At 48.3% G+C, this 25,297-nt stretch overlaps 2 protein-coding genes across 12 annotated transcripts in view; one reads left to right on the plus strand and one right to left on the minus strand.

The window, feature by feature from the left end:
• The window catches only part of NCOA6 (nuclear receptor coactivator 6), a 110,002-nt gene extending 101,193 nt beyond the window's left edge, over window positions 1-8,809 (plus strand). For all 8 annotated transcript variants that reach the window (XM_060120325.1, XM_060120329.1, XM_060120330.1 and 5 more), the window contains one exon: window positions 8,266-8,809. In XM_060120325.1, coding sequence (XP_059976308.1) covers window positions 8,266-8,309 — 44 coding nt within the window. In that variant the 3' untranslated portion in view covers window positions 8,310-8,809. The remainder of the gene's footprint in view (window positions 1-8,265) is intronic.
• Window positions 8,810-9,956: 1,147 nt separating this feature from the next.
• Window positions 9,957-18,791, minus strand: TP53INP2 (tumor protein p53 inducible nuclear protein 2). 4 transcript variants are annotated; one of them, XM_060077947.1, is made up of 4 exons: window positions 18,574-18,791; window positions 14,524-14,680; window positions 13,812-14,100; window positions 9,957-13,358 (listed from the first exon to the last, which is right to left on the minus strand). In XM_060077947.1, the coding sequence occupies exons 2-4, from the start codon at window positions 14,645-14,647 to the stop codon at window positions 13,109-13,111; spliced, it is 663 nt and encodes a 220-aa protein (XP_059933930.1). In that variant the 5' UTR covers window positions 14,648-14,680; window positions 18,574-18,791; the 3' UTR covers window positions 9,957-13,108. The 4 variants fall into 4 exon arrangements, with proteins under 4 accessions (XP_059933930.1, XP_059933931.1, XP_059933928.1 ...); XM_060077948.1 differs by having other exon boundaries at window positions 13,812-13,980; window positions 14,524-14,698; XM_060077945.1 differs by having other exon boundaries at window positions 14,524-14,698.
• Between the last annotated feature and the right edge of the window lie 6,506 nt (window positions 18,792-25,297).

The following is a 25,297-nucleotide window of genomic DNA, read 5'->3' on the forward strand; positions in this document are numbered from 1 at the left end:
TTTAAACCTCTGGCTCCTATTTTATGTCCTCTCTTTCAGCAGAGACTCTCACCTCTTCAAAGAGAAAACAGAACTCCCTCAACTCTCACTACCAGGACATAAATCTACCAGTGTCCTCTTTTGCTCATACTATAATAGAGCAACTGTCGCTCCTTAAGTCCAAGGCCAGTTCCTTCACTTGTGCCTTTGATCCCATCTTCTCTGACCTTACAGAGAATCTTACACAACCAGTTTTCTCTTCTCTATTGACTGCTGTCTCTTTTTTGGATGAGCTCTGCCCTTGGCTTCTCTGACCCAGAACTCTCAATAGTTTTCTGTCTGCTTCTCTGGCTGTTCCTTCTCAGACTCTGTACACATACATTAGATATTGGTCTACTCAAACTTTTATCCTGAGTCACCTTTTCTCTTTAACTTCTATTTTCTCCCTAACAAATCTCATTCATGCCTCCCTTCTTTAGTTATAACCTTTCACAGATGACTCATAAATTTGTTTTCTAGTGCAGACCTCTAGAGATCTTAGACAACTGTACATACATCCTTAACAGGACTGCAAACTCACCATGTCTAAAAACAGACCTTTGATTTTTCACCCCTGATGTCAGGTCCTTTGCCATGGTTCCCGTACTACCATCTATCTGTCCATTAGGCATGTCCTCCTTGACACCTCTCTCCTTCACCTTCACATCCATCACAAAAAGCTGCTGGTTTTATCTCAGATGATTCAAATTCATCCACTTTTCCCCATCTTCACTGCTACCCTAGCTTAAAACCCTTCAATGGTTTACCATTATAATTAGGATTAAAGTCTAAAAGCGTCAACATAGACCACAAGGTTCTATCTGGTTTATCCCCTGTCAACCTCTCCCAGCCTCATTTGACTTCCCTTAGCAACATCCTCTCATCACATGCCATCCTCTCATCACAAGCCTGGGTATATGTGACACCTATTGTAGGGAGTATTCGTCTACCTTCCCTCTCTTCTTCTCATTAACTTCCCACTCTTCCTACTTATCTTAGCTCAGTTGTCACTGCTATGAGGAATCATAGCACCATGTTCTTCTCCTTCATAACACCACAGTTGTAAATTTAGGTCTATTTATGTGGTAGGTAATTAATATACATACTCTGTTAGGGCAGGAGATGTCTGGTTTTGCTCACCACTGTATCCCTGGTACCTACTGTGGTGCCTAATACAAGAGGTGTACAATCAGTAATTATTAGATTAACAACTATCTATCAACTATATATTTAAGTACTTACTACATGCCAGGCTCTAGGTATATAATAGTGAAAAAACATATGGAGTCTCTGTCTTCCTCACATCGATTATATGCTAGCCAGAAAGACTTTAATATTATACGCATTTATGATAGCAGAGTTATATGGTACTATAGGGGCATATATTGGGTTGGCCAAAAAGTTTGTTCAGTTTTGTCTTTAAAATGGCTCTAGGAGCATTTAGTTGTCTTTAACTTCATTTGAAACAATTTTGTTAGATTTTATTGTGACAGCTGTCATATCAGCGTGCATTTAAAAAAAAAAACTTACCAAGGGCTTCCCTGGTGGCGCAGTGGTTGAGAGTCCGCCTGCCGATGCAGGGGACACAGGTTCATGCCCCGGTCCGGGAAGATCCCACATGCCGCGGAGCAGCTGGGCCCGTGAGCCATGGCCGCTGAGCCTGCGCGTCTGGAGCCTGTGCTCCGCAACGGGAGAGGCCACAACAGTGAGAGGCCCACGTACCGCAAAAAAAAAAACACTTAACCAAAATTGGTGAATTTTTGTGTAGCCATTTTAATATTGAAGATGGAATAAAAAACGCAACATTTTCGGCATATTATGCTTTATTATTTCAAGAAAGGTAAAAACGCAACTGAAACGCAAAAAAAGATTCATGCAGTGTATGGAGAAGATGCTGTGACTGATCAAATGTGTCAAAAGTGGTTTGCGAAGTTACATGCTGGAGATTTCTCGATGGATGATGCTCCACGATCAGGTAGACCAGTTGAAGTTGATAGCGATCAAATCGAAACATTAATTGAGAACAATCAATGTTATACCACGCAGGAGATAGCCAACGTACTCAAAATATACAAATCACGCGTTGAAAATCATTTGCAGCAGCTTGGTTATGTTCATCACTTTGATTTTTGGGTTCCACAATAAGCTAACCAAAAAAAAACCTTCTTGACCATATTTCCGCATGCGATTCTCTACTGATCTACTGATTTGTTTTTTAAAACAAATTGTGATGGACAATGAAAAGTGGATACTGTTCAATAATGTGGAATGGAAGAGACTGTGGGGCAAGCGAAATGAACCACCACCGACCACACCAGAGGCCGGTCTTCATCCAAAGAAGGTGATGTTGTGTATATGGTGGGGTCGGAAGGGAGTCCTCTATTAAGAGCTCCTTCCAGAAAACCAAACGATTAATTCCAACAGGTACTGCTCCCAATTAGACCAACTGAAAGCAGCACTTGATGAAAAGCTTTCGGAATTAGTCAACAGAAAACGCATAGTCGGGCTTCCCTGGTGGCGCAGTGGTTGAGAGTCTGCCTGCCGATGCAGGGGACACGGGTTCGTGCCCCGGTCTGGGAAGATCCCACATGCCGCAGAGCGGCTGGGCCCGTGAGCCATGGCCGCTGAGCCTGCGCGTCCGGAGCCTGTGCTCCGCAACGGGAGAGGCCACAACAGTGAGAGGCCCGCGTACCGCAAAAAAAAAAAAAAAGAAAAAAAAAGAAAACGCATAGTCTTCCATCAGGATAACGCAAGACCTCATGTTTCTTTGACGACCAGGCAAAAACTGTTACAGCTTGGCTGGGAAGTTCTGTTTCATCCACCATATTCACCATATATTGCACCTTCGGATTTCCATTTATTTCTGTCTTTACAATATTCTCTTAATGGAAAAAAATTTCAATTCCCTGGAATACTGTAAAAGGCACCTGGAACAACAGTTCTTTGCTCAAAAAGATAAAAAGTTTTGAGAAGGTGGAATTATGAAGTTGCCTGAAAAATGGCAGAAGTTAGTGGAACAAAACGGTGAATACGTTGTTCAATAAAGTTCTTCGTGAAAATGAAAAATGTGTCTTTTATTTTTACTTAAAAACCGAAGGAACTTTTTGGCCAACTCAATAGCTGGGATGCTTTGTTCCCCTGTCAAGTCAGTGAAGGCTTTCTGGAGAAAATGATGTTTAGGCTGAGACCTGAAGAATGAGGAAGCATTATCCAGGCAAAAGGTATAGCATGTGCAAAGGCCCAGATCTGAGGGAGGGTATCATTCTCTCAGGAAATGCGCTGAGCTTGAGTAGCTTAGGTTAGGCAAGAGCTGGCATCCTGGCCAAGTGCCTGATATCAGCCGGGCTGCTACAAAACAGTCACGTACCATTAGGATACCAGCCTGAAGACCAGGGCAGGTTGTGGTGCACCCACACCAGTTACTGACCTGAGAACTCAGGTTGATAGGTCACGTTTCTGGGTAGGAATTTCATAATGCGTCACAAGAGCTCCTGGGAGGAAGCCACAGGTCTGCAGATCATGCACAGGTAAAGAAGAGATGTAGAAGTCACCTTACCTCAGCCTGCCAGAGAGGGGAGAGGATGGGAAGGGCCTTCTTTCCTCTCCAGACATACCATGTACACCACAGCCAGGGTCCTCTTTAGGTATCCCCACTTTGGATGTAGAAGTGGAACCAACAACTTTCTTCTCCCTCCCTGGGAATCATCTCCTAGGCAAAAACCTGTTTGGAAGGAAGCATAAAATGGAAGATTCCTGGAGTTCTATGAGAAAATCTGCTTCCCCTCAATTCTATGTATTCTTTTTCCTAAAGGATCAGGGTCTTCTAGGCTTTAGATTATGGTATGTAGTTATCTTTAAAGCAGGGGAAAAAGTGCTGACCTTTAGAGATGTCATACACCAGCTTTTGGAGAATCTGACTTGAGCCCAGAGCCTCAGGATACTAAAGGTGTCATTTACAGTGCACCAGAAAGAATTAATCTAGCAGCTAGGACAGTTAAGAGATGCCCAAATTAGAGCCACTCTGTAGATAACTGCCAGCCAAGAAAAGATGGAAAGCTGGAACCTGTTTTAGAAGCGGGGTGGCGTGTATAGGCCGTACACTTAAACTGGACATTGTCCCAAGGTGATGGTAGTCATGTTGGAATGCCTGCCCCATCCATGCTTTGAGACTTAGCAACTGGCTTAGAAGAGGCCGTAATGACTCTCAGGCTTTGTGATATTACATGGAGGGATTCTGGGTCAGTGTCTCCTAGAGGATGTCAGGGTTCTGGCCAGACCCCAGGAATCACAGTCATATCTAGATCTCCACATCAGCCTCAAGCCCTCAGTCTATCAGTCTTTAACTGTTCTAGGGTAAGTTACTTTTTAAATCAGAAATGAATGCTGTAGCTCTTGATTTTTAAGTGTTAGAGCTCTTGGATCCAAATTAAAGAATTAATATGCATATTATTTGGCCTTCTATGTTGTATCCAAAAATGAACCAAAGTCATAAAATAATTTCCTGTGATTGTATTTGAACCCATACCCAGGGAGTGTCATAAAATATCAAGCTGGCTTCTAAAATCTATGTGTCTCAGGACTTCCCTGGTGGCGCAGTGGTTAAGAATCTGCCTGCCAATGCAGGGCTCATGATTTGATCCCTGGTCCAGGAAGATCCCACATACTGCAGAGCAACTAAGCCCGTGCACCACAACTACTGAGCCTGCGCTCTAGAGCCTGCGAGCCACAACTACTGAAGCCCACGTGCCCTAGAGCCCATGCGCTACAACTACTGAGCCCGCGTGCCGCAACTACTGAGCCCACGCGCCGCAACTACTGAAGCCCACATGCCTAGAGCCCATGCTCCACAACAAGAGAAGCCACCGCAATGAGAAGCCCGTGCACTGCAACAAAGAGTAGCCCCCGCTCACCACAACTAGAGAAAGCCCACTTGCAGCAATGAAGACCCAATGCAGCCAATAAATAAATAAATAAATAGATAAATAAATGAAATGTATGTGTCTCGAACTTGTAGACATATATAGTGCTGGGTACCTGAAACATCTTCCTGCAGCTTCAGTACTTAAAGTTTTGAAGGGAAATGAGGGTTTTGCCTTTTCGTACTCATAAGATTTTGGTCATTTATGCACAAACAAAATCAGAAACAGTCTGCGTTTTTTCATGAGAAAGCTGAGAAATATTATGAGCAGTTTATAATGAGAAGTATTGGTACTTTTTGTATTGTTGAGAACCAGTAACATTAATCATTCTTCTGCTCTGAGAACGGAGTTTGCTTATGTCATGCTAGCCAAGGCCTACTAGACTACCAGATTGGAGCAGTTGGGATAGATGATTTCTGGGCAAGTCCAGGGAGGCCCACTTGGTTGATAGGTCACTCTCTAATCTGTTGTTTTGTTTTTGGTTGGTTTGGTTCCCCCCACTGACCCCCACTGCCCTACCACTTTTAATTACACAAAAATTGGCTCCCACAAATCAGTGAACTTCTTTTTAAAATTGCACTTGATCAGATGTGTTGTTTATAAATAGGCAAATGAGTAGTTCTGCTTCCTGATATGATGAGTTCCCCATTAACACAGAAATGATTTTTCTAGTTTCCCTTGATATTCTTTAGTCTTCTGTTTATAGTAGTTTTATGTTATATTTTCACCTGGGAGAAAGGATCAGTAGTTAAAAACATGAAGTTCAACGTACAAGTTTGAAACCTGGGAAAATATGCTAATAAGAGGGAAGTTCAGAGCAACCTGTAATCAGCAGCAGCTGTGGGTGTCCCTGGGGTGCCCTAAGATGCCTCTGACAGCATAGTGGGGTGATAGCTCTATCCTATCCACAGCTAGTGACTTGAGAAGCAACAACCTAAAAAAACACAGAGTATACAGATATACTTAAAACGTAAGTGTTATTATTGTAGAATAAGCATAATTAGATACATCTTATGGGAGAAAACCCTAAACAGTAACTACCTGAAACTACACTCTTGTAGCATCATTTAGAAACCAGCCATACAGATTTTGAAAGGAAATTTCCAGAATTTTTTTACAATTAAGTAGAAATCTTGGCTAGAAGAACAGTAAAAAGCGTAATGAAGTGAGCAAGGTCAAGGTCAATTTATAAAACTCCTTAGAAGGTAAAGCTCCACGCTACACCACCACTACACCACCACTACACCACCCTACACCACCACTACACCACCACTACACCACCCTACACCACCACTACACCACCACTACACCACCCTACACCACCACTACACCACCCTACACCACCACTACACCACCACTACACCACCCTACACCACCACTACACCACCACTACACCACCCTACACCACCACTACACCACCACTACACCACCCTACACCACCACTACACCACCCTACACCACCACTACACCACCACTGCCACCGCTCACCCTAGTATCTAAAAGGCTTTTTTTTTTTTTTTTTCCAGTTTCTAGCACAGATCACTTGTTTACTCATGGCCTCACTCATTGATTCATCCTCAGAAGCAGAGGCAGCCTGCCAGATGATTGGGTGCTTTAGAGCAGTGACAGATGGGAACAAGCAAGGAAGGAATGGAGGGGGGAGCCTGAGGTTGTTTATTCCCCCACTCCTAACCACTTTTCCCAGCCACACATGTGTTTCTCAGACACACCACTTGATAGTTCGTATCACAACAAAGGAGAAGCTCCCAAAGTTGACCTAATTAACAGACATTTCTCTAAGGATGAACACTCAGTCAAGACAAAACCCTGTATGTTTTTACTGCAAATGACAAATTTGCTACAGTGAAAATGAAGCTTGAGAGTTGGACATAAAGGGTTGATTATGGGGAGTTGTGCACTACGTGAGACTCCGTTTATTTACATGGAATTAAAATAACACCATTGTCAACATCCTGTCAGATTTACTGTCCTCTGATTAGCAAAAGACTAATGAGTAAATCAGAGAAACTGATTTTACCACCTGGCACAAGCATCATAATCTCCCAGTAAGATGTATATATTGAAATTTCCACCTATAGAAGCCTAAAAACACTGTACGGGCCACCTCTTGGAAAGTCATCTAGGTTTCACTTCTTAGCAGTTACTTAGCTAACAGAGTGATAAAATTTTTGCTTTTTGCTCTACATTTTGAGTCTGGGTTCTCAAAATATGATACAATACAAAAGAGAGAAGAAAAATTGCTTAGAATACTGAACCTAACATGCAGCATCAGAGAGTTCAGCCTAGTTTCTAGAAACGGATAAGTTGGATTCATCTTACACATTAATGTATTAAATAGAAAACATTTTTTTGTCCTTGATGGGAAGTAATTCTAAAACATTTTTTTTCGTTTTAAATCCAAAATACCTATTATGGAGCAGCATGAAGAATGAGGGTGAATTTTTAAGATCAATATGAGATTTTAAAGAAATGTTTACAGTTGGAGAGCTTCAGGCTATTGATTGTACTTTGCTGTAGAAGACTTTTGTGTTGAAAAAGTTTTTGAGAGAGTTTATACGTTGAGTTTGAGTTTAAGACTTGAATAATACAAGAGGAATTAAAACACACTCCTTCCCTTTTATGTCACTGTTACCCTGTCACTGATATAAACCACTCAGTTCCCACCTCTTCCATGAAGCCTTCAGGCTCACCTGGGCTCACAGCAGGCTGTGGCTTGCTCTGAATTGCTTCCATGCCTTCCATACATGCACAGGTATATCCACAGCCTTGATAATACCTGGCTAGGCCATGGTAGACACTTGCTGACCAACGGTCATAGTCATGTTATTTAGAGACTTTGACTATGGCATGGCAAAAAGAGTTCCTCACTGCAAAACAATGGCTTGGCTCCAGAGGCTGTTTTTTTTTTGTGGCACAATTCACTTACTTGCTTGTAACATCACTTATTGATTTCTCACCAAAAGCACTGTCAGTCTGTCCATCATTTCATTGGGTGATGGAAACAGGTGATGGAGATTGTGGGGTTAATTGCCCAGCTAAAGCAGCTCTCCCCATCTTGGCACCTTTTTCATGTATGTTTGCTTCACCTTCCACTACCTGTATAACATTTCCCTAATCGCCAGGCCCTAGTTCACAGGGCCGAGAAGTCTGAGACCCTTTTCACACTGAGTGCCCCTTTTGAGGACCTTAGACTGATTCAGAGTCCAGTAGGGCTCCACTTAGGTCAGCCCTGGTTCCTGTGGACTGCCTAAAAGGCACTGCTATAAAGAATTGCCTCAGCTGAATATGTCCTCCTTTCTCCCCACAGACATAACCAGTGCGGTGCAATCCAAGCGAAGAAAATCCAAGTAAACAAGCTGAATGACGACTTGATATTTGTAAATGTGTGTGAATTTTACAAAAAGCAATTTTGAGCTGTGACTTTTTAAAATCCATTTCTGTACAGTTAGTTATTTTAATAATGTGGTCCTTTTCCTGGTCCCTGCAACCTGTTTCATAAAGTGCAATGGGGAAAGCAGAGTTGTTGAACCCTTTTGGTGTTGCAAGATGAAGTTCAAGGTTTCTAAAATGTTGCCATGTATTGAGAGGAGCTAATGTGATTATGTTAAGAGTTTTCACATTTCCTAAGCAGCCTAGAGTACAGGGTGAGCATTTTTAGATCTTCTAATGATGTATTGTGCTGTGGAAGTACTGTGTGTGAATAGCAGTAGTGGGGCAAAAAGAATCTTCTCATTTGGAAATGTTGTACATAATTTTATTATATAGTGTTTTGGATGTATTTGTTGTAGAAATGGACCAGTGAATAAAGAGAATCTAAGGGTTTGTACAATGTGAAATACTGAATGTGTTAAATAAATGTCTTTGTCCTAGAACATAAACGTATGTTATTGGTAAGGGATTATTGGGTAAGCAACCTCTTTCTTTGGACCATAAATGAATAGGAACAGCCTTCTTTGTGAATTAGAATCCCATCATGTCCTCATTACACTTGAGATGCCCACCTGGCAAGTTGTGGAAAATGTACATACTTACTCAACTCATTCTTGGCTTTGAAGAAACTAGCTCTTTTCAGTACTATACCAGGCACTTTGATATTGATCAGATTTCTTTTGGTTGCAAAATGACAGAATCAACTTAGAGAGGATCAAAGGTCACCCAAGACTTTCTGGAGACAGGAAGCCATCAGCAAACCAGATGGCACTCTTCTCTACCTCATTCATCTGCTTCTCCATGCACACGATGGATTGCTCCAACACAACTATGTTTACACCTCCTCCATTCAAGAGATAAGCCCAGACTGACCAGCAAGATTTTTTGTAACAACTTCAAGAATCTAGCCCAGTTTAGGTCAGGTTTCTAACTTCAGTCCATGTCCGTGGTTAAATGGAGCAGCTCCCAAATAAAAGTTGTCATTTTGCATTATGTACTTCAGAGATATCCACTATTTCCCACTCTTTGGCTGCCCTGTTTCTCATCTGCATCAGGCCTGGGGTGGCTCATCAGTGTGCCTAGGTTTTTCCCTTTCCTGGCTCAGTTCTTGCCTTAAAAATTGTGGTCTCCAAATCAGCTGCTTCTGCCCCTACCCTACCCCCAACATTCAGGGGACTTCAGTGCTTGGGGTCCTGTCTTTATCTTGGTCTGGGCCCCAGCCTTCTGCTGTCTCCTCCAGCTAGACATATACTCCATCCCTTCCCCTTCAGGGGTTCCATAAGCCAGTGCCTGAGACCAAAAGGATGAATTGGTGATTCTCATGCTCTTATTTTCCTTTTTTAAAATGTGTCTTGCATTATAAGGATTCTCTAAAAGTAGTTATTTCTGAGTCACCCCACATTGTCTGGCTCTGTTACCAGCAAGCTTATCTACCCTCTTCCTTCCCTGTATGACACATGCACAACCAGAACCAAAGCCAGCCTAACAATAACACCCTAAGCCAATACTGTGTTTGAGATTGCAAAGTGCTTCTCCTACTTTAGCTATACTCAGGAAGAAAGCATAATGTGCTTTAAATAGATTTTTATTTGTTTTTCTTTATATTAACTTTTTCTCCCATAGAGGAATAACATTACAATCTAACAATCAGAATCCTGTTACACACATACACAGGCATGCCACGTGACCAGGCTGAGGCGGTTGTGTCCTTGAGTCTGTCAACATGTCATAACACGGTCAACCAGAGTCTCCTCTTTTCAGCCAGTCTCAACACACACCCAAGAGGGACACACTCATCTTATTGGTTCCATTTGGAACCAGGCAGCAGGGCAAGAGGGAAGATATAAGGGGCCGTGTTATGTCTGCCTTCAGTCCCCTCACGTAAAGCCACATGGATCTGAGTCATCCAAGAGCTCTGGTGGGGTCCTCAACGCACCTAACATTATGGGTCAAAGCAAACTCAAGGTTCCAGGTGGGGGCCAGGGAGCAAGCATACTCCAAAACAGCAGCAAACTGCATTCATACACAGATGGTACCCTGATGGGGCCAGACTGGCAAAGGCTGGAAATGACACCCAGTTTGAAGAGAGATGTATTGGAGAATTACTGGAAGTTGTCCTTTGATGTAACTGGGACTCACTCTAGAAATAGGGGTCCCTCTCACATACTCAGTTTTGGCAAAGCGCTGGTAGTCTTGACATTAAGTAATGCAGTCTGGAACAAACTTCTACAGGGTCTCTGAAACATCAGTAAAGACAGACTCTCTAACCTCCTCCTGTCTAAGGTTGCATAGGACTTTGTGAGTTCTGGTTCCCTCATGTATTCAAGTTCTGTGGTTTAAAAAGAAATCCTGAAGCATGCTCAAGGTGAAAGGCACATACACAGTCAATACGGTATGACGAGGTCTGATGCTTCAGGAGTCAGACTAGCAGGAGAACAAACTAGTGTTGGCTCTTAGAAATCTATCCACAATTAAAATATTGCCGCACTCAACTGCTACAGAATCTATAGGAAAGTACAAAAACATGAGCCTTGCAACCAGCCAGGTGATTATGTTGGAGGGTTCTAGAACTACAGGAGCCTCCAGAAATACGGGTAAGGTAGGGGCCTTTGAAATTTGAGCCAAATGCCCTATAACTCACTTTTCCCCCACAGAAGGATCGTGAGCACTGCCCAGAACTGAGCCTAGGCTCCAGCTGGCAGCAAAGGAGTAGGCAAGAAGAGTTGGAGGGAGTTTCAGCTCTTGGAAGTGCTGAAGACCCTAAGCTGGCTGTGAAGTAACCAAGGAGTAGCTGGAAGAATAAAAGGGACTAGGTCGTAACTGAAGGAGAACGCTGGAGAGAGGAGCAAGGTTGTCAACTACTGGGGCCCTAGTGGACCAGCATGGGGACTTTGATCTGCTCTTACTGTAAATTTGGCTTATTCCCTTGGATAGGAGACCCCAACAGGGCTTTCTCTGTCCCTATCCCAGCATCCATGGGGCTACCCCCTCCCTTATCCATACACCCTACTGGAGACCTAGGGTTATAGGGTCAGGGAGGGCAGCTGCCTTTGCCCGCATGGGGTTGCAGAGTTTTCTGTAAGCCTCAGCTTGGCTGTGAGGCCTAGAAACCTAGAATTGAAGGGAAAGACCTGTGTTAGTATGTAATAGGAAATCTTAAAGGTTTCAGGGAAGAAAGAGCACACACTAAAAAAGGACAGAAAGAGGAAAGGGGAAGCAACTCGGGGCATCCCAAGAGGCTGTTGCTGGTGTCTGAGCCCGAGAGTCAATCCCACCGTGAGAAGGGGAAAGCTGGCTGCCCCTGTCCCCTTTGTCTCACCCAGATATTCAGGTTCCCTCTTCCAGGTACTTACTGGAGGAGAAGGGAAGGGGAACCATAGGGTACCCATTTCCCCCCAGCAGCCTAGAAAGGAGAAATGAATTTTCTTTCTTCTGGGAAAGAAAATGAAGAGAGTCTCCCCTAAAGGCCCTGAACCTGGACAGGGACTATCTGGGGATTGTGGCAGTGGGGCTCCTGGCCTCCTACTCAGGAGTGTTTATTAGCCATCCTGGCAGAGTGTGAAATACAAGGCCAGAGGCAAGATGAAGGCTGGCTGCCATTCCTTGGTTGGCTTCACCCCACAGCTTGTCCTCCCCAGCATCATCATTCTGCATTCTTATTCTGGGGTGTGTCCTTCCCCTGCCTAGAATCCCCTCTGGCCTGCATCTCTCCTAAGCTAGTTCTAGCACCTTGGGCATGTGAACAGATGACTAGGATGGCAGGGCCTTGCCCAGCCTTTACTGCTGGGTTGATGTGGGTAGGGCAGCAAGGTACTAACTAAGCCTTTCAGATACAGGGACCTGCAGAGGGGTTGATTTCAGGAAGAGATTTGGGAGGTGGCATTGTAGAAAAGGGATGTGGGAGTAGACTCCAGGCTCCAGCTTGAGAGCAGGGCTTGGCCTCTCTGAGTAAGCACCGTGCCAGCCCCCATTGTGCCCTGCTCCCTACAGCATCTCAACCTGTCTGTCCTGTCTACATTTTCAATAGGTTTCCTCTTTTCCTCGATTCCCTCCACCTTCTCCCTCTAACTCACATCTCACAGTCCTTTCCCACATACCTTACCTTTCCATGCCTAGGCAACTCCAAGGAGCCCAGCCCCCAGAGGAGAGGGAAGGGGAAGACTAAAGGCAGAACCCTTTAGTCGCAGTGGGAGAATTACTGGGAATGAGTAATAAGGGAGCAGGAGTGAATGCAGTGCCAAACATTAGATAGACTGAGGCTTGTGAAGTGGGAGCTGAAGGTAGGGAATGAGCCAGATATGAAACTGGAAGAAGACACTCTCAGAAATAGGAGTGGGCCAGAAGTAGAGGACCGGAGGACAGGGATGGAGAATGTCAGGGCAAAGATCAGGATGGGAACCGACGGAGTGTCGGCGGTGGTGGAGATGGAGGATTAGATGCCAGAAGGGGCCAGAAGGTGGGAGGGTGAAGGGAGTGGGGGGGAGGTTAGAGTAGGATTAGAGGATCAGAGATAGGGAAATAGAAGCAGCGGGAGGGTGGGAGGGAGAGAGAGAGAGAGAGAGAGGCTATCACCCCCACCTCACACACTTAAGAAGAAGGGAGGTTGTGGTGTCCAGCCCGAAGTGGGCTGCAGGCGCCCCTCGAGCAGCACACTGGCTGCGGCGGAGGGGCTGCATAAGGGTCGGGAGTCAGCGAGGGGTTGCGGCACGGCCGGCGGAAGCTCAGTAGTTGAACTGGCGCTGGCACGGCTGGTAGACAAAGCTGCCCTGGTGCTTGGGCCGGCGTGGACGGCTCTCGCGGGCGCGGTTCTGCCGTTGCACCACTTTGGCGCTCAGGGCGTGGCGCTCGGCCCGCTGCCGGGCCCGCTGCAGGCGCCGCGCCTGGCCCGCCTTCTCCAGCAGTGCGGCCCGCGCCGGCAGAGGGGCGGCGTGGTGCAGGGCCCGGGGTTCACGGCGAGCAGGCGCCAACTCCCTGAGGGGACAGAGCGAGGCAGTCAGGGTTAGACAAGTCGTGGGGGACGGAGGAGAGCGCTGGCACTTCCCACCCTGTCCCCGCACCCTCGCACGATTTGGTCTCTGCTCCTAGGGGGGAGCACAATGCCCTTCTTGCGGGTACCAGCCCTTCCTCCAAGCCAACCTGGAGATGCCTACCATCTCAGCGAGCCCAAGCCTCGAAGCTCTCTCTCTCTCAAGCCCCGCCCTAGCCACGAAGCCACGCCTCTCCTTGTCTCAAAGCCCCGCCCCTTTACCTTCAGGCTTAGCTTCATTCCGGCCCATGGGCCCCACCCTTTGCCTTGAAGACCCGCCTCTAAAGGCCCCGCCCCTGCAGTGCCAGGGGGTCTCCTGGGCTCGCTCCTGCAGCGGGGACCCTAGCCTCCAAGACAAGCTTCTCTAGGCCTCCAGGCTCCACCCCCGGCCGGCTCACCCGTCGCTAAGGTCTCCGTCTGGCAGGGCGGCGTCAGGGTGCGGGGAAGGAGGTCCAGGCTCCAGCACTATGGTGCTGCCGGTCACGTAAACGGACATGCTGGGGTGCTCGATGAGGAGGTCCTCCAGGGGGCTGCTCTGGAGGCGGGCAGGCCCGAGCCCAGGCCCTTCTGCAGTAAAACAGGCCGGAGGGGTAACAAACCAGCTCTCATCCATCAAGGAGGGTGCGGGCGGAGGGCGGCCCGCAGGGGCCGGGGCGGCCCTGGGGCTGGGTGGAGCTGTGAAGCTGTCTACGTGGCGCGGGAGGGGGAGCCATGCGGAGGAGGGGGCGCAGCACGGAGGGACACACACACACACACACACACACACACACACACACACACACCGGACACAATGGGGCAGGGAGAGAAAGGGCATAGTTAGTCCGACACGCAGCCCCGCCCGCCATACCCAATGGGCATCCACAGTCTCGACCTGCTGCCCTAGGGCGCGTGAGGTGTGGACTCCAACACTGTACCGCCAGGAGGTGGCCCCAGCTTGCATGGGATGGGGCCCTGTTACCCTCCACCTCTAATATTACTGCCACAGCCCCAATTTGCCCAGTAGGCCCTCCCCAACCCCTTAGCAGCTCCCTGCTCAACTGCTCGGCCACTTGCCCTAATGACGACTTCACAGGCCCAGGAGTCAGTCCTGGCCCCAGACTCGGGCCTCACCCGCCAGGTCAATAATGAGCCAGCCATCCACTTCATCCTCCTCGGAGACGAAGGCTTGAGGGCAGTCGGGGTCCTCGGGGGGCGCCGGGGAGCTGAAGAAGAGGCTGGTGAGGCGCTGGAGCATGGTGGGGGAGTGAAGAGGCCTCAGGGGGCTGCCCTATGGCAGAGCAGAAACCTGGGAGGTAGAGAGGAGTCAGAGGCACCACAGACTGGTCTCCCCATTGGGGCTGGGGATACCTCCCCCAGCCCCCAGAACAGTGATAAGGGTACAACAGGGATGCGTGGGAAAGCTTTGTCGTGTGTGTGTGTGTGTGTGTGTGTGTGTATGTGTGTGTGTGTGTGTGTGTGTTCCCTTTCTGGTAAGTCAGCCTGCCTTCAAGCTTTTGTTTTCTGTATGACCTTAGAAGTTATTTAACTTACCTGTGCTTTAGTTTTCTCATCTGTCAAATGGCAAGGATAATAGTATCCTCCTCTCAGCCCTTATAGGAATTAAATGAGCTAATAATAGTATCCTCTCTGGGCTCTCATAAGAATTAAACGAGCTAAACACAAAGTGCTCAGAACAGCACCTGGGCACAGAGTAAGCATTCAATAAACTAATCAACTAGTTTATTATTAATAATTATAATATTGTTGCATGCTCTAGGAGTGATATATATGACCAGACTCTGTCAAGGAAGGTTCCCCAGAGGATTGGACATCCAACCTGGACCTTGAAGGGTAAAAATAGTTCTCCAAGCAAGGAAGAAATCGCCCAGTATTGTGATTATTTATCATCACCATCATCGTCGTCGTCATCATCATCATCATATAGCTAACATTCATGTGCCAAGTACTATACTAAGCACTTTACCTATATTACCTCATGTAATCCCCATGATTACTCTAGGAAGTGGGTATAATTATTATTACTTTTTTATAGGTGAAGAAACTGAGGCTCAGAGACGTAAGATAATTGGCCCAAAATCTCAAAGCTAGTAAGACACAGAGGATTTTAACCCATGCAGATTCCAGATCACTATACTCCCATTGCCTTTGCTGGGTATCTGTCTGGATTAGGCATTTTTAACTTAGTGGCCTGGGGCCATGGTCCATGTGTATTTTTCTGAAAAGAAGAACCTTGGTTTTCATCATGATTTCCTAAACAGCGGTCCTTGACACCAGAGATTAAGAACCACTACTTGAGTCTGTGTGGCTTGAGAAGTGCTCCCTAGCAGAAATCCCACAGAACAGCTACCATCCTCACCCTGTGATCACATAGGCCTCAACTGTGTCTGTCAGATGAAGATCCTATTCCCACAGGCCCTCCCCCGTCTTACTCCCTATTCCCAAGCTCCTGCTCAAGGGCAGCATCCCTGGCTAGGAGGAAGAAGATCAGGTTGCCTGGCCCCAGGGAGATAGCAGGTCAGTGGGAGGTGATGATGGAGGGAGGGAGCTACCAGACCCCAGGAGGCCTTAAGTATGAGGACTGAGGGTTTGACCAGGACTCAAGCCCTTAATCAGTCCTTCCCTCAGTGAAGATGAGGAAGGAGACCCCCTGCTACAGGAATGTAAACACCAAGCCTACCTCAGGACTAGACCTGGGCTAGGGGCTGCTGGCCAGGCCCCCTGGATGTCCCTGGAGCTTGACTCTCCACATGTCCCCGAAGATAGCCAACAGTTTTGCTACTCAGCCACTTGTCACCTTCCTCTAAGGATGTTTCCACACTTTCAGTAAAACTCCCTGGGGGCATGTCCACACTTCCATTCCCTGGAGGCATTCTACTCTTATTGCTAACCCACCTGGGGTATTTCTTATGGTTGTTGCTACCTCTCCCAATCCCTGGGTATATTTTCACACTTGCCACAGAATCACCTAAACTCTATGCCCTGAGAGTACTTATACATTTTGCAGATCCACAGTGGGCTCCAGAAGAAAGTGCTGCCTGGGTGTTGGCCTCCCTGGTGGTAGATCTTCAGGGATTATGAAAGGTTGGGCCACTCTCAACTAGTGCCTGCCCAGCACAAGCCACATATCCCAGCCCATCTGTAGCCACAGGGAGTTAGTGACTCAGTTACCAAAAATCCAGAGAGTTTGGCCCCTCCTGAAGGAAGGGAAGACTGGGGCCTTGTTGAGGCACACCCTCTTTCCAAGGACCTACTGCTTCACTGAGAAAATGAAAAGGAAGTTAATAGGTGTTTCAGGAGCCATGATATTCACCCAGCCCATTTTGCAAGCTGAGGATCAGAGGACATAAGTCTACCCAAAGACACACAGCTAGATGGTGGCAGAGCAGGCCTGGCCCCAGGTCACTGAGTATTCAGTCCGGAGTGAACACAGTCAGGAAGCCCTCAGTAAACCGCCCCCCAAAATATAATGATTCAGGGGACATGGGGAAGTCAGACAGAAGTTAGACTTTGATCAAGTCACTGCCTCTCTCAGCTATAAAAGAGTCTGAGGTTCCTGGCACCAAGATTCATCATCCCACTGTGTACCAGAGTCTACTCTGGGCCTCCTCAAATTACAAACAGATTGAGGTAAGGGAGGCTTAGGGTGGGGGAAGCTCCCTGCCTGAGGTCACACAGAAAGTCAGTGCCAGAGCCAGAACTGAGAACCTCACCAGCCAGCCAGTGCCTGCCTCCTCTCATGACCACTGAGGGAGGCTCCCAGGATTTTTCTTTCCCAACCCTGCCAGTTCCTGGTTCTTACACTCCCAGCTCTGCTCCAGGGAGAACCGTTCCCTTTAATAACTATAGCAGCTGTGCCCAGAATAACACTGGAGCCCCAAGCCACCTCTACCCAATCCAGGCCATGCTTGAGCAAAGTCTAGGCTGGGATGGGACTGCTGGTCCAGCCCATAGGCCCATCTATTTGGAAAGTCAGAGGCTCTCCTTCTCCTGCTCCTTCTCTGGTCCCTCTCTGTGAGCAGAGAGGGGCAGCACAAGCCTTGTAGTCCCTAGCACTAGACCAGGTCAGTCCTCTCTAGCTGACAACTCTGGGGCTGGGAGGTGAAGAGGAGCCAAACAGAGGGAACTCTCACCTCCACTCCATCCCAACATCGGAGACACCCTGAGGCAGGCATTGACTCACATTTCTGTGGTCAGAACAGCTAGGAGGCAGTGATTTTATTGGGCTTGGAAACTCCAAAGAACGGAGTGAGAGTCAGGGCCTCAAAAGGGGACCCAATGTCCAGAGACCTCCTGGAAAAAGATCCAGGAGTGAGGAAACCTAGGAGCTCTATCAAATTTGGATGGTGCTTAGCCCAAGGTAGAGTCTTCAGTGGAAGCAGGATGTGTAACTTGTTACTTGTAATGAGCTCCTACTAGCTATGTGCCCATGGCTAATGCATCTGCTACTCACTAGGTGCATGACTCTAACTGGCTGCATGACCTCGAGTAAGCCATTTCCCCTCTCAGGGCCTCAGTTTCCCTTCCATGAAATGGGGTCTAAGACCCCTCGTTTGGGGGCTGGGAATGACGTCAGCTAAGGCACTTCACACATGTCAGGGATTCGGAGAAAGTTACGATGTTAGTCCCAGGGGTGCAGAACCTGGAGCCAGAGGGAGGGGGTTGTACCACCATCTGGCGCTGCCCCAGTGACCTGGAGCCGAAGCTTCAGGGGCCCCTGAACTCCTGACAACTCCCTCCCCCCAACCTAGACCCAGTAGCGCCTTCGGAATCTCTCTCAAGTCGCAAGAAGAAAGTAGGGGATCAGAGGCTTGACCCCAGCTCCTGGATTAGCCCAGGAAACTGGAGGACCCTCTGGTCCCGCTGCCTTTCAGCGTCACTCACCCATAGGCCCAGCCCCGACCCAGCGCCCAACGGGTCACCGGAGGACAAGCGACCTGAGCCGAGAGGGGGTGGGGGGGGCGGTGCCGGCCTTGGTGACGTCTCAATGTCATATGCAAATCGGGAGACGTCATGGTCTACCCGGCTTGCGGCAGCCAATCCGGAGACGGGAATGCAGCCCCGGCGGCCGCCGGCGGAGACAGACAAAGACCCAGGAGCTGGGGGCGCGGGGCGTGTTCCCAGGCTCCGGGAGCCCCCTGGCCAAAGCCGGTCGGAACTCACCTGGGGACTGGGGCGGTGCGGCGGGCGGAGGTGGCGCTGAGGTAGTTGTGACGCGGGGCGTCCCGGGGTCGGCGGCTGATCACAGGCGCGGCCGCATCGCGGGGGCTGGGCGGGAAGGCGGCTGGGGTACGTGTCGGACGCTCAGGGCTGCTGCGCTCGCCCGCGGGGCTTTGAGTCTGTGCAGCCGCCGCTGCTGTGCTCACGGCACAAATTGGAACGTTCAAACAGCTGATTGTGATGTCACAAAGGGGCCCGCCCGCCTCGCGTCACCGACCGGCGGAGCGGCGGCCAATCCCAGGTTGCGGATCCCCCCTCCCCGCCTCCTCCACGGTTCGCTGGCTAGTGGCTCCCTCCCCGGGATCCCGACTCCGATCCTAGGGACGGCGGCCCGGAGAAGCGACTGCTGGAAGCTTGGACCCCCTACCCCTGGGCGACCCACGGACCTCTCAAAGAGGAGGGTTCCCACTCCTTCCTACGAGATCCCCATCTTCCTGCACTCCCTCCGCATATCTCAGCGCCCTCACCTCTCGCACTGCCCCTCTTGTCCTTTCACCTGCATCCTATATCCTATCCTATATCCCTCAGTCTCTACCCTTTTCTCAACTCCACACCACGTTCGTGCACCTCCCTCCTCCTCACCACCCTTCTCCCTGCTCTCCCTTTTCTGTCTCACCTTCTCAGCGTACGCGTTCGCTGCTTTCCCACCCCATTTTTCCTCAGCTGGGCAGGCTTGAGAGGTGGGGGACATCCCTTTTCTCTGGTTCCAGGGGAGCACCCGGCAGTACAGAAGAGTTGGTTAGGCTGACAGGAAATTTTGCGGAGTAGGACTTGGAGAGGAATTGCTCTGGGCTGAATAACCATTGAGTGCTCAGCACTGGAACGTTTACACACCTTATTAACCCATTCTGCTGCAGGGGCTGGACAGAAAAGTGACAGGACAGGGGCTGGTTATTAGCCCGGATTTACACACACGGAAACAGACAAATCTCACTAACACTTAGTATGTAGACTCATATTCAATAATACACTCAACAGAAATTATTGCCGCTGCCAGACCAGTAGCTGACATTTATTGAACACTTACTGAGTGCCAGGCACTGTGCTATACTGCTTTATATGTGTTTTGATCTTCACAACAATCCCAAAAGGTGGGTGTTATCCTCCTTTTCTAGTTGAGGAAACAGCCTCAGAGAGCCTAAGTGACTTCCCAAGGTCACACAGCTATAGTAAATGGCAGAGCCAGGATTTGAACCCATAGTTCCTGGCTCCAACTCTCTCCACTCTCTACATGAACCAGATTATCAAAACCCCAGAGTGCTTCAGCCTCCCCCAGGAGACGTGGGCCCAGCCCTGATTTCCCCCAAACTTGCTGTGTGACCCCAAGCAAGTCATGTTACCTCTCTGGGCCTCAATTTCCTTATCTGTCAAATCTAACATATCCAGTTACCTTTTTTTTTTTTTTTTTTTTTTTGCTGCTGCACGCGGGCTTTCTCTATTTGCAGCAAGCAAGGGCTACTCTTCGTTGCGGTGTGAGGGCTTCTCATTGCAGTGGTTTCTCTTGTTGCAGAGCACGGGCTCTAGGCACATGGGCTTCAGTAGCTGTGGCACACGGGCTCAGTAGTTGTGGCACACGGGCTTAGTTGCTCCGCAGCATGTGGGATCTTCCCGGACCAGGGATCAAACCCGTGTCCCCTGCATTGGCAGGCGGATTCTTAACCACTGAGCCACCAGGGAAGTCCCAAGTTTCCTTTTAGATATTCTTTCAAACTCTCCATCCTCAGGTTTCTTCCAATCCCATATTCTAGGCCCCCAGCATTCCCAGTGGCCTGGGAAATGCCTGAAAGACTACAAATACACATCCTCAGAGTCTCCAGAGGTTCTGGGTCCTTTCTTAGTAGAGCAGGGCTGGTGGGGATGGGTCTGAGAGCCGTCCATCTGGTCCCTCAGGAGGCAGGGGGTGAGCTAGGCCAGAACTTCTGCTCTGGTGATAAAATCCCAGCCTAATATCAAGCCCTAGAAGGACTCCTCAGTCCTAGCAACTAGGAGAAGGATCCTAGAAATAATACCCAGAGGCTTGACCGGGGTGTAGGGGATGTAGAGCAGTGCCTTGGCCCTTGGAGGGGTGTCCCCAAAGTATCCTCATTCTTTGCAACCCTGAGTCTCTGCCCATCACATCTGCTTCCTGCTAACCTCATACCCTTTCTTGACCTCTGGCTGACTTAAACTAAATAATCCCTAACATGCCTCTCTTGTCACACCACTTGCCTGCTCTAAAACCTTCTGTGGCTCCCACAGTACCATGCTCCTTAATACAGCATTTGTGGCCTTCCATGAACCAGCCCCAGTTCTCTCCAGCTTTATTGCCCTTCTTCACTTACACACACCTTGTGCTAAGGTCAAACTCCTCACTGTCTCTTCAACTCTCTCCCACAACCACACTTGGCTCAAGCTGTTTCCTGGAATGCCCTCTTCAGCCCTTTCTGAATTCAGAGCTTTCCTGTCTTCAACATTCTGCTCACCCCTTCTTCCTCTAGGTAGCCTTTCCTGTACTCACCCATGGTCCAGAGCTACCTTGATGGACAGTACAGTTATTTATTTGTTCAATAAACAGTAAGTCATGGTGACTAATTGTGTGTATGTGTTTTCCCAGGTAGATGGTGGGCATCCCAAAGGCAGGATCTCAGTCCATATACTCCCATCACTCAGCCTGTGCTGGGCCTGGCATAGAGTAGACTCTAATTAAAGGCTCAACGATTAAAAGCTAGGGACTTCCCTGGTGGTGCAGGGAAGAATCTGCCTGCCAATGCTGGGGATATGGGTTCAAGCCCTGGTCCGGGCAGGTCCCACATGCCGCAGAGTAGCTAAGCCCATGCACCACAACTACTAAGCCCACGTGCCACAACTACTGTGGCCTAGAGCCGGTGCTCTGCAACAAGAGAAGCCACCACAATGAGAAGCCCATGCACCGCAATGAACAGTAGCCCCTGCTCGCCGCAACTAGAGAAAAGCCCACGTGCAGCAATGACGACCCAACACAGCCAAAAAAAAGAAAAAAAAAGGTTGACAGTTACTGCCAAATAGCCTCTAGGATGTACCAATTTATACTGCTTGTAGGTTCGTTTGTTTTTTTCTACATAAATATGTCATATGATAGGACTTCCCTGGTGGTGCAGTGGTTGAGAGCCTGCCTGCCAATGCGGGGGACACGGGTTCAAGCCTTGGTCCGGGAGGATCCCACATGCCACAGAGCAACTAAGCCCACGTGCCACAACTACTGAGGCTGCACTCTGGAACCTGCAGCCACAACTGCTGAGTCCACGTGCCACAACTACTGAAGCCTGTGCGCCTAGAGCTCGTGCTCCGCAACAAGAGAAGCCACAGCAATGAGAAGCCCGCGCACCGCAACAGGGAGCAGCCCCCGCTTGCCGCAACTAGAGAAAGCCCGTGCGCAGCAACGAAGACCCAACGCAGCCAAAAATAAGTTAATTAATTAATTTTTTTTTTTTTGCTGTACGCGGGCCTCTCACTGTTGTGGCCTCTCCCGTTGCGGAGCACAGGCTCTGGACGCACAGGCTCAGCGGCCATGGCTCACGGGCCCAGCCACTCCGTGGCATGTGGCATCTTCCCAGACCGGGGCACGAACCCGTGTCCCCTGCATCGGCAGGCGAACTCTCAACCACTGCGCCACCAGGGAAGCCCTAAATTAATTAATTTTTTTTAAATGTCATATGATATACTCTGTCCTGCAGACTCACATATTTCACTCAGTAATATGACACAGGAGTTCTACCTATGTCAATATACACAGATCTGCCTCATTACAAACAAAACCAAAAACCATCTTACAGTTTCCCATTGTATGGCAGAAGAAAGCTTATTTAGTTTATCACACATTGATGGACATTTGGGTGGCTTTCAATTTTTTGTTGCCACAAACAATGTAACAGTGACCCCTCTTCTATGAATAGAATAGAATCAGAGAAGTGAATTGCAAGATTGATAGGTATACATACTTAACATTTCAATAGATGCCATCAAATTGCTCTCCCACAATGTTGTACCCATTTAACTTCCACTAACGGTGCATGAGAACCTTAGGTTTTCATCTTGAACTGGCCCCTGTGCTTTCTCCTGGATCAAAGCTCAAAGTCCCAGTTATCACTGGGATCATCCAGACCCTGAGCCCTACTCTGCAGAATCCTGGGTGGATAAGACAAGTGTTGGGAGGAATGAACACAGAAAAGGGGCAGGCTGCCCCCCACTTGCCAGATGGTCACCCAGGTGACATGACTCTCTCCAAAGGAAAGGCTACTTTGGGAGTGGGAGAAATTGAGCTCCCCTTTCAATACGAGTGTCTGAGCGGAGGTTTGGTATCAACAAATGCACTGAACTTCTACTCTGGGTGGGGAGGGTTTTAAGCTGGGTGTCTTGACTCAGAGATGAGTCAGACCCTGTCTCTGCCCTCTCAGAGCTTGATGCTCATGGAGAAAATAGACAAGTAAACAGACAGTGACAGTTCTGTCTACTAAGTGTTGAGCTGGACTTCCTTTTCTGACAATATCTGGAACTTCCTGCTACGTAACACATGGAAATGCTGGAAATAAAAACAATAAACATCCTTTTATTTTTTTAAATTTTTTATTTTTTTATAAATTTATTTAATTTTTGGCTGTGTTGGGTCTTTGTTGCTCCATGCGGGCTTTCTCTAGTTGTGGCGAGTGGGAGCTACTCTTTGTGTGGTGCATGGGCTTCTCATTAGGGTGGCTTCTCTTGTTGCAGAGCATGGGCTTCAGTAGTTGCAGCACGCAGGCTCAGTAGTTGTGTTTCGTGGGCTCAGTAGTTGTGGCACATGGTGCTCTGCGGCATGTGGGATCTCCCTGGACCAGGGCTCGAACCCATGTCCCCTGCGTTGGCAGGCGGATTCTTAACCACTGTGCCACCAGGGAAGTCCCAAACATCCTTTTAAATACAATCATTTAACATTTAATGGACCTGCAACCATTTGGGTTTTAACAGGCATTTGGGGAGATGAAGGCTTGGGCTTACATGAAGTTAGGGATTGGAACTGTGACCCTTGATAAATCTAGGACATTTGAAGGGCTATACCCACATTGAAACTGCAGACTAGTGGAAAACAAACAAACAAACATCTGAGTACTAGCAAAGAAGACAAAAAGGATATATGTCCATCCTGACGTGGTCTTAGGGTGGGGGAAAGAAACTATCTTCTGAGAATTTGAAACTGCATGCCTGCCCTTGATGAGTAGGGGGTGGTGAGTGTGGGGTTCATATTTACATCACCTGCATGTCTAGGAATCTCGAAGGCTGAGAAATTAACACCAAAGGAGACCTACTCCAAAAGTATCTCTCAGGGGCCTCCCTGGTGGCGCAGTGGTTAAGAGTCCGCCTGCCGATGCAGGGGATACGGGTTCGTGCCCCGGTCTGGGAGGATCCCATATGCCGCGGAGCGGCTGGGCCCGTGAGCCATGGCCGCTGGGCCTGCGCATCCGGAGCCTGTGCTCCGCAACGGGAGAGGCCACAACAGTGAGAGGCCCACATACCGCAAAAAGAAAAAAAAAAAGAAAAGAAAAAGAAAAGTATCTCTCAGGGGCTTCCCTGGTGGTGCAGTGGTTGAGAGTCCACCTGCCGATGCAGGGGACACGGGTTCATGCCCCGGTCCGGGAAGATCCCACATGCCACGGAGCGGCTGGGCCCGTGAGCCATGGCCGCTGAGCCTGCGTATCTGGATCCTGTGCTCCACAACAGGAGAGGCCACAACAGTGAGAGGCCCGCATACTGCTAAAAAACTAAAAACAAAAGTATCTCTCAGATGCCTAGCAGAAACTAATACAAATCCTCTTTGGGTCTCCTCCGTGGACCCCCCCTCTTCCCCCAACCATTGCAGGTTACACAGAATTCCTGTATATAAAGCCCTTCTAAACAGCTAATAATCCACAAGGAAAAAACTGATGAAATACATGAGGAAACAATCTACCATGAATAAGATTCAGTAGACACAATGAAGAGAAGAATCAGACCCCCAAGAACTTCAGGTAACAGAATTATCAGATAGTGATCATTAGAGTGCAGGTTAGAGGCAGCTGCTAAGTGTTTTGGAAGCATATAGAAAGAACTGACTCCTTGATGAAATCAAAGTCTTCCTAAGAATGAGCCTTGAAGGATAAGTGGGACTTTGCTAAGTGAGGACAGATGCTGTTGGGTAGCTGGTGGGGTGTACAAAGCATAATGTACCAAGGCAATGACCACTGATAGTTTATTTTTTCAGATGCAAATAGGGCAGAAAAGTAGGGGATGAGGCAAGAGAGGTAGGTAAGGGGATAGATCATGCTGGCCCTATGGACTGTCTCAAGAACTTTCAGTCTTCAACTAAGTGTACAAGAAAGCCAGTGAAGGGTTTTAAGTGAGAGGTTAATGATATTCATTCATTCATTTGTTCATTCATTCAACAATAAATGTCAGACATGGAGAATGGTTGGAGAATGGAGGGTGGCATCAGGAGACCAGTCAGGAGAGAATAGCAGACATGTAGGTGAGAAATGCTGGTGGCTTAGACCAGGGTGGTGGCAGTGAAGATGGAGAGGAATAGGTGGATTTGACTGATATTTAGGTCAAAGCTTGAAGGTATATAAGGGATGGGAAAGTGGGAGGTATCAGGGCTGATTCCTAGGTTTTTGGCTCAGCAACTGAAAGATTAGTGCTGCCA

This window comes from Mesoplodon densirostris, chromosome 16 (assembly GCF_025265405.1).
Source record: "Mesoplodon densirostris isolate mMesDen1 chromosome 16, mMesDen1 primary haplotype, whole genome shotgun sequence".
NCBI classification, from domain to species: Eukaryota; Metazoa; Chordata; class Mammalia; order Artiodactyla; family Ziphiidae; genus Mesoplodon; species Mesoplodon densirostris.

Bases quoted from the DNA above. Each gene is read 5' to 3' on its own strand.
- TP53INP2 (XM_060077947.1), bottom strand. From the start codon at position 14,647: ATGCTCCAGCGCCTCACCAGCCTCTTCTTCAGCTCCCCGGCGCCCCCC. The intron at 14,101-14,523 runs GTGAGGCCCGAG...CGCGCCACGTAG, and splicing joins GCTCATTATTGACCTGGCGG to ACAGCTTCACAGCTCCACCC. The intron at 13,359-13,811 runs GTGAGCCGGCCG...CTGTCCCCTCAG, and splicing joins GACGGAGACCTTAGCGACGG to GGAGTTGGCGCCTGCTCGCC.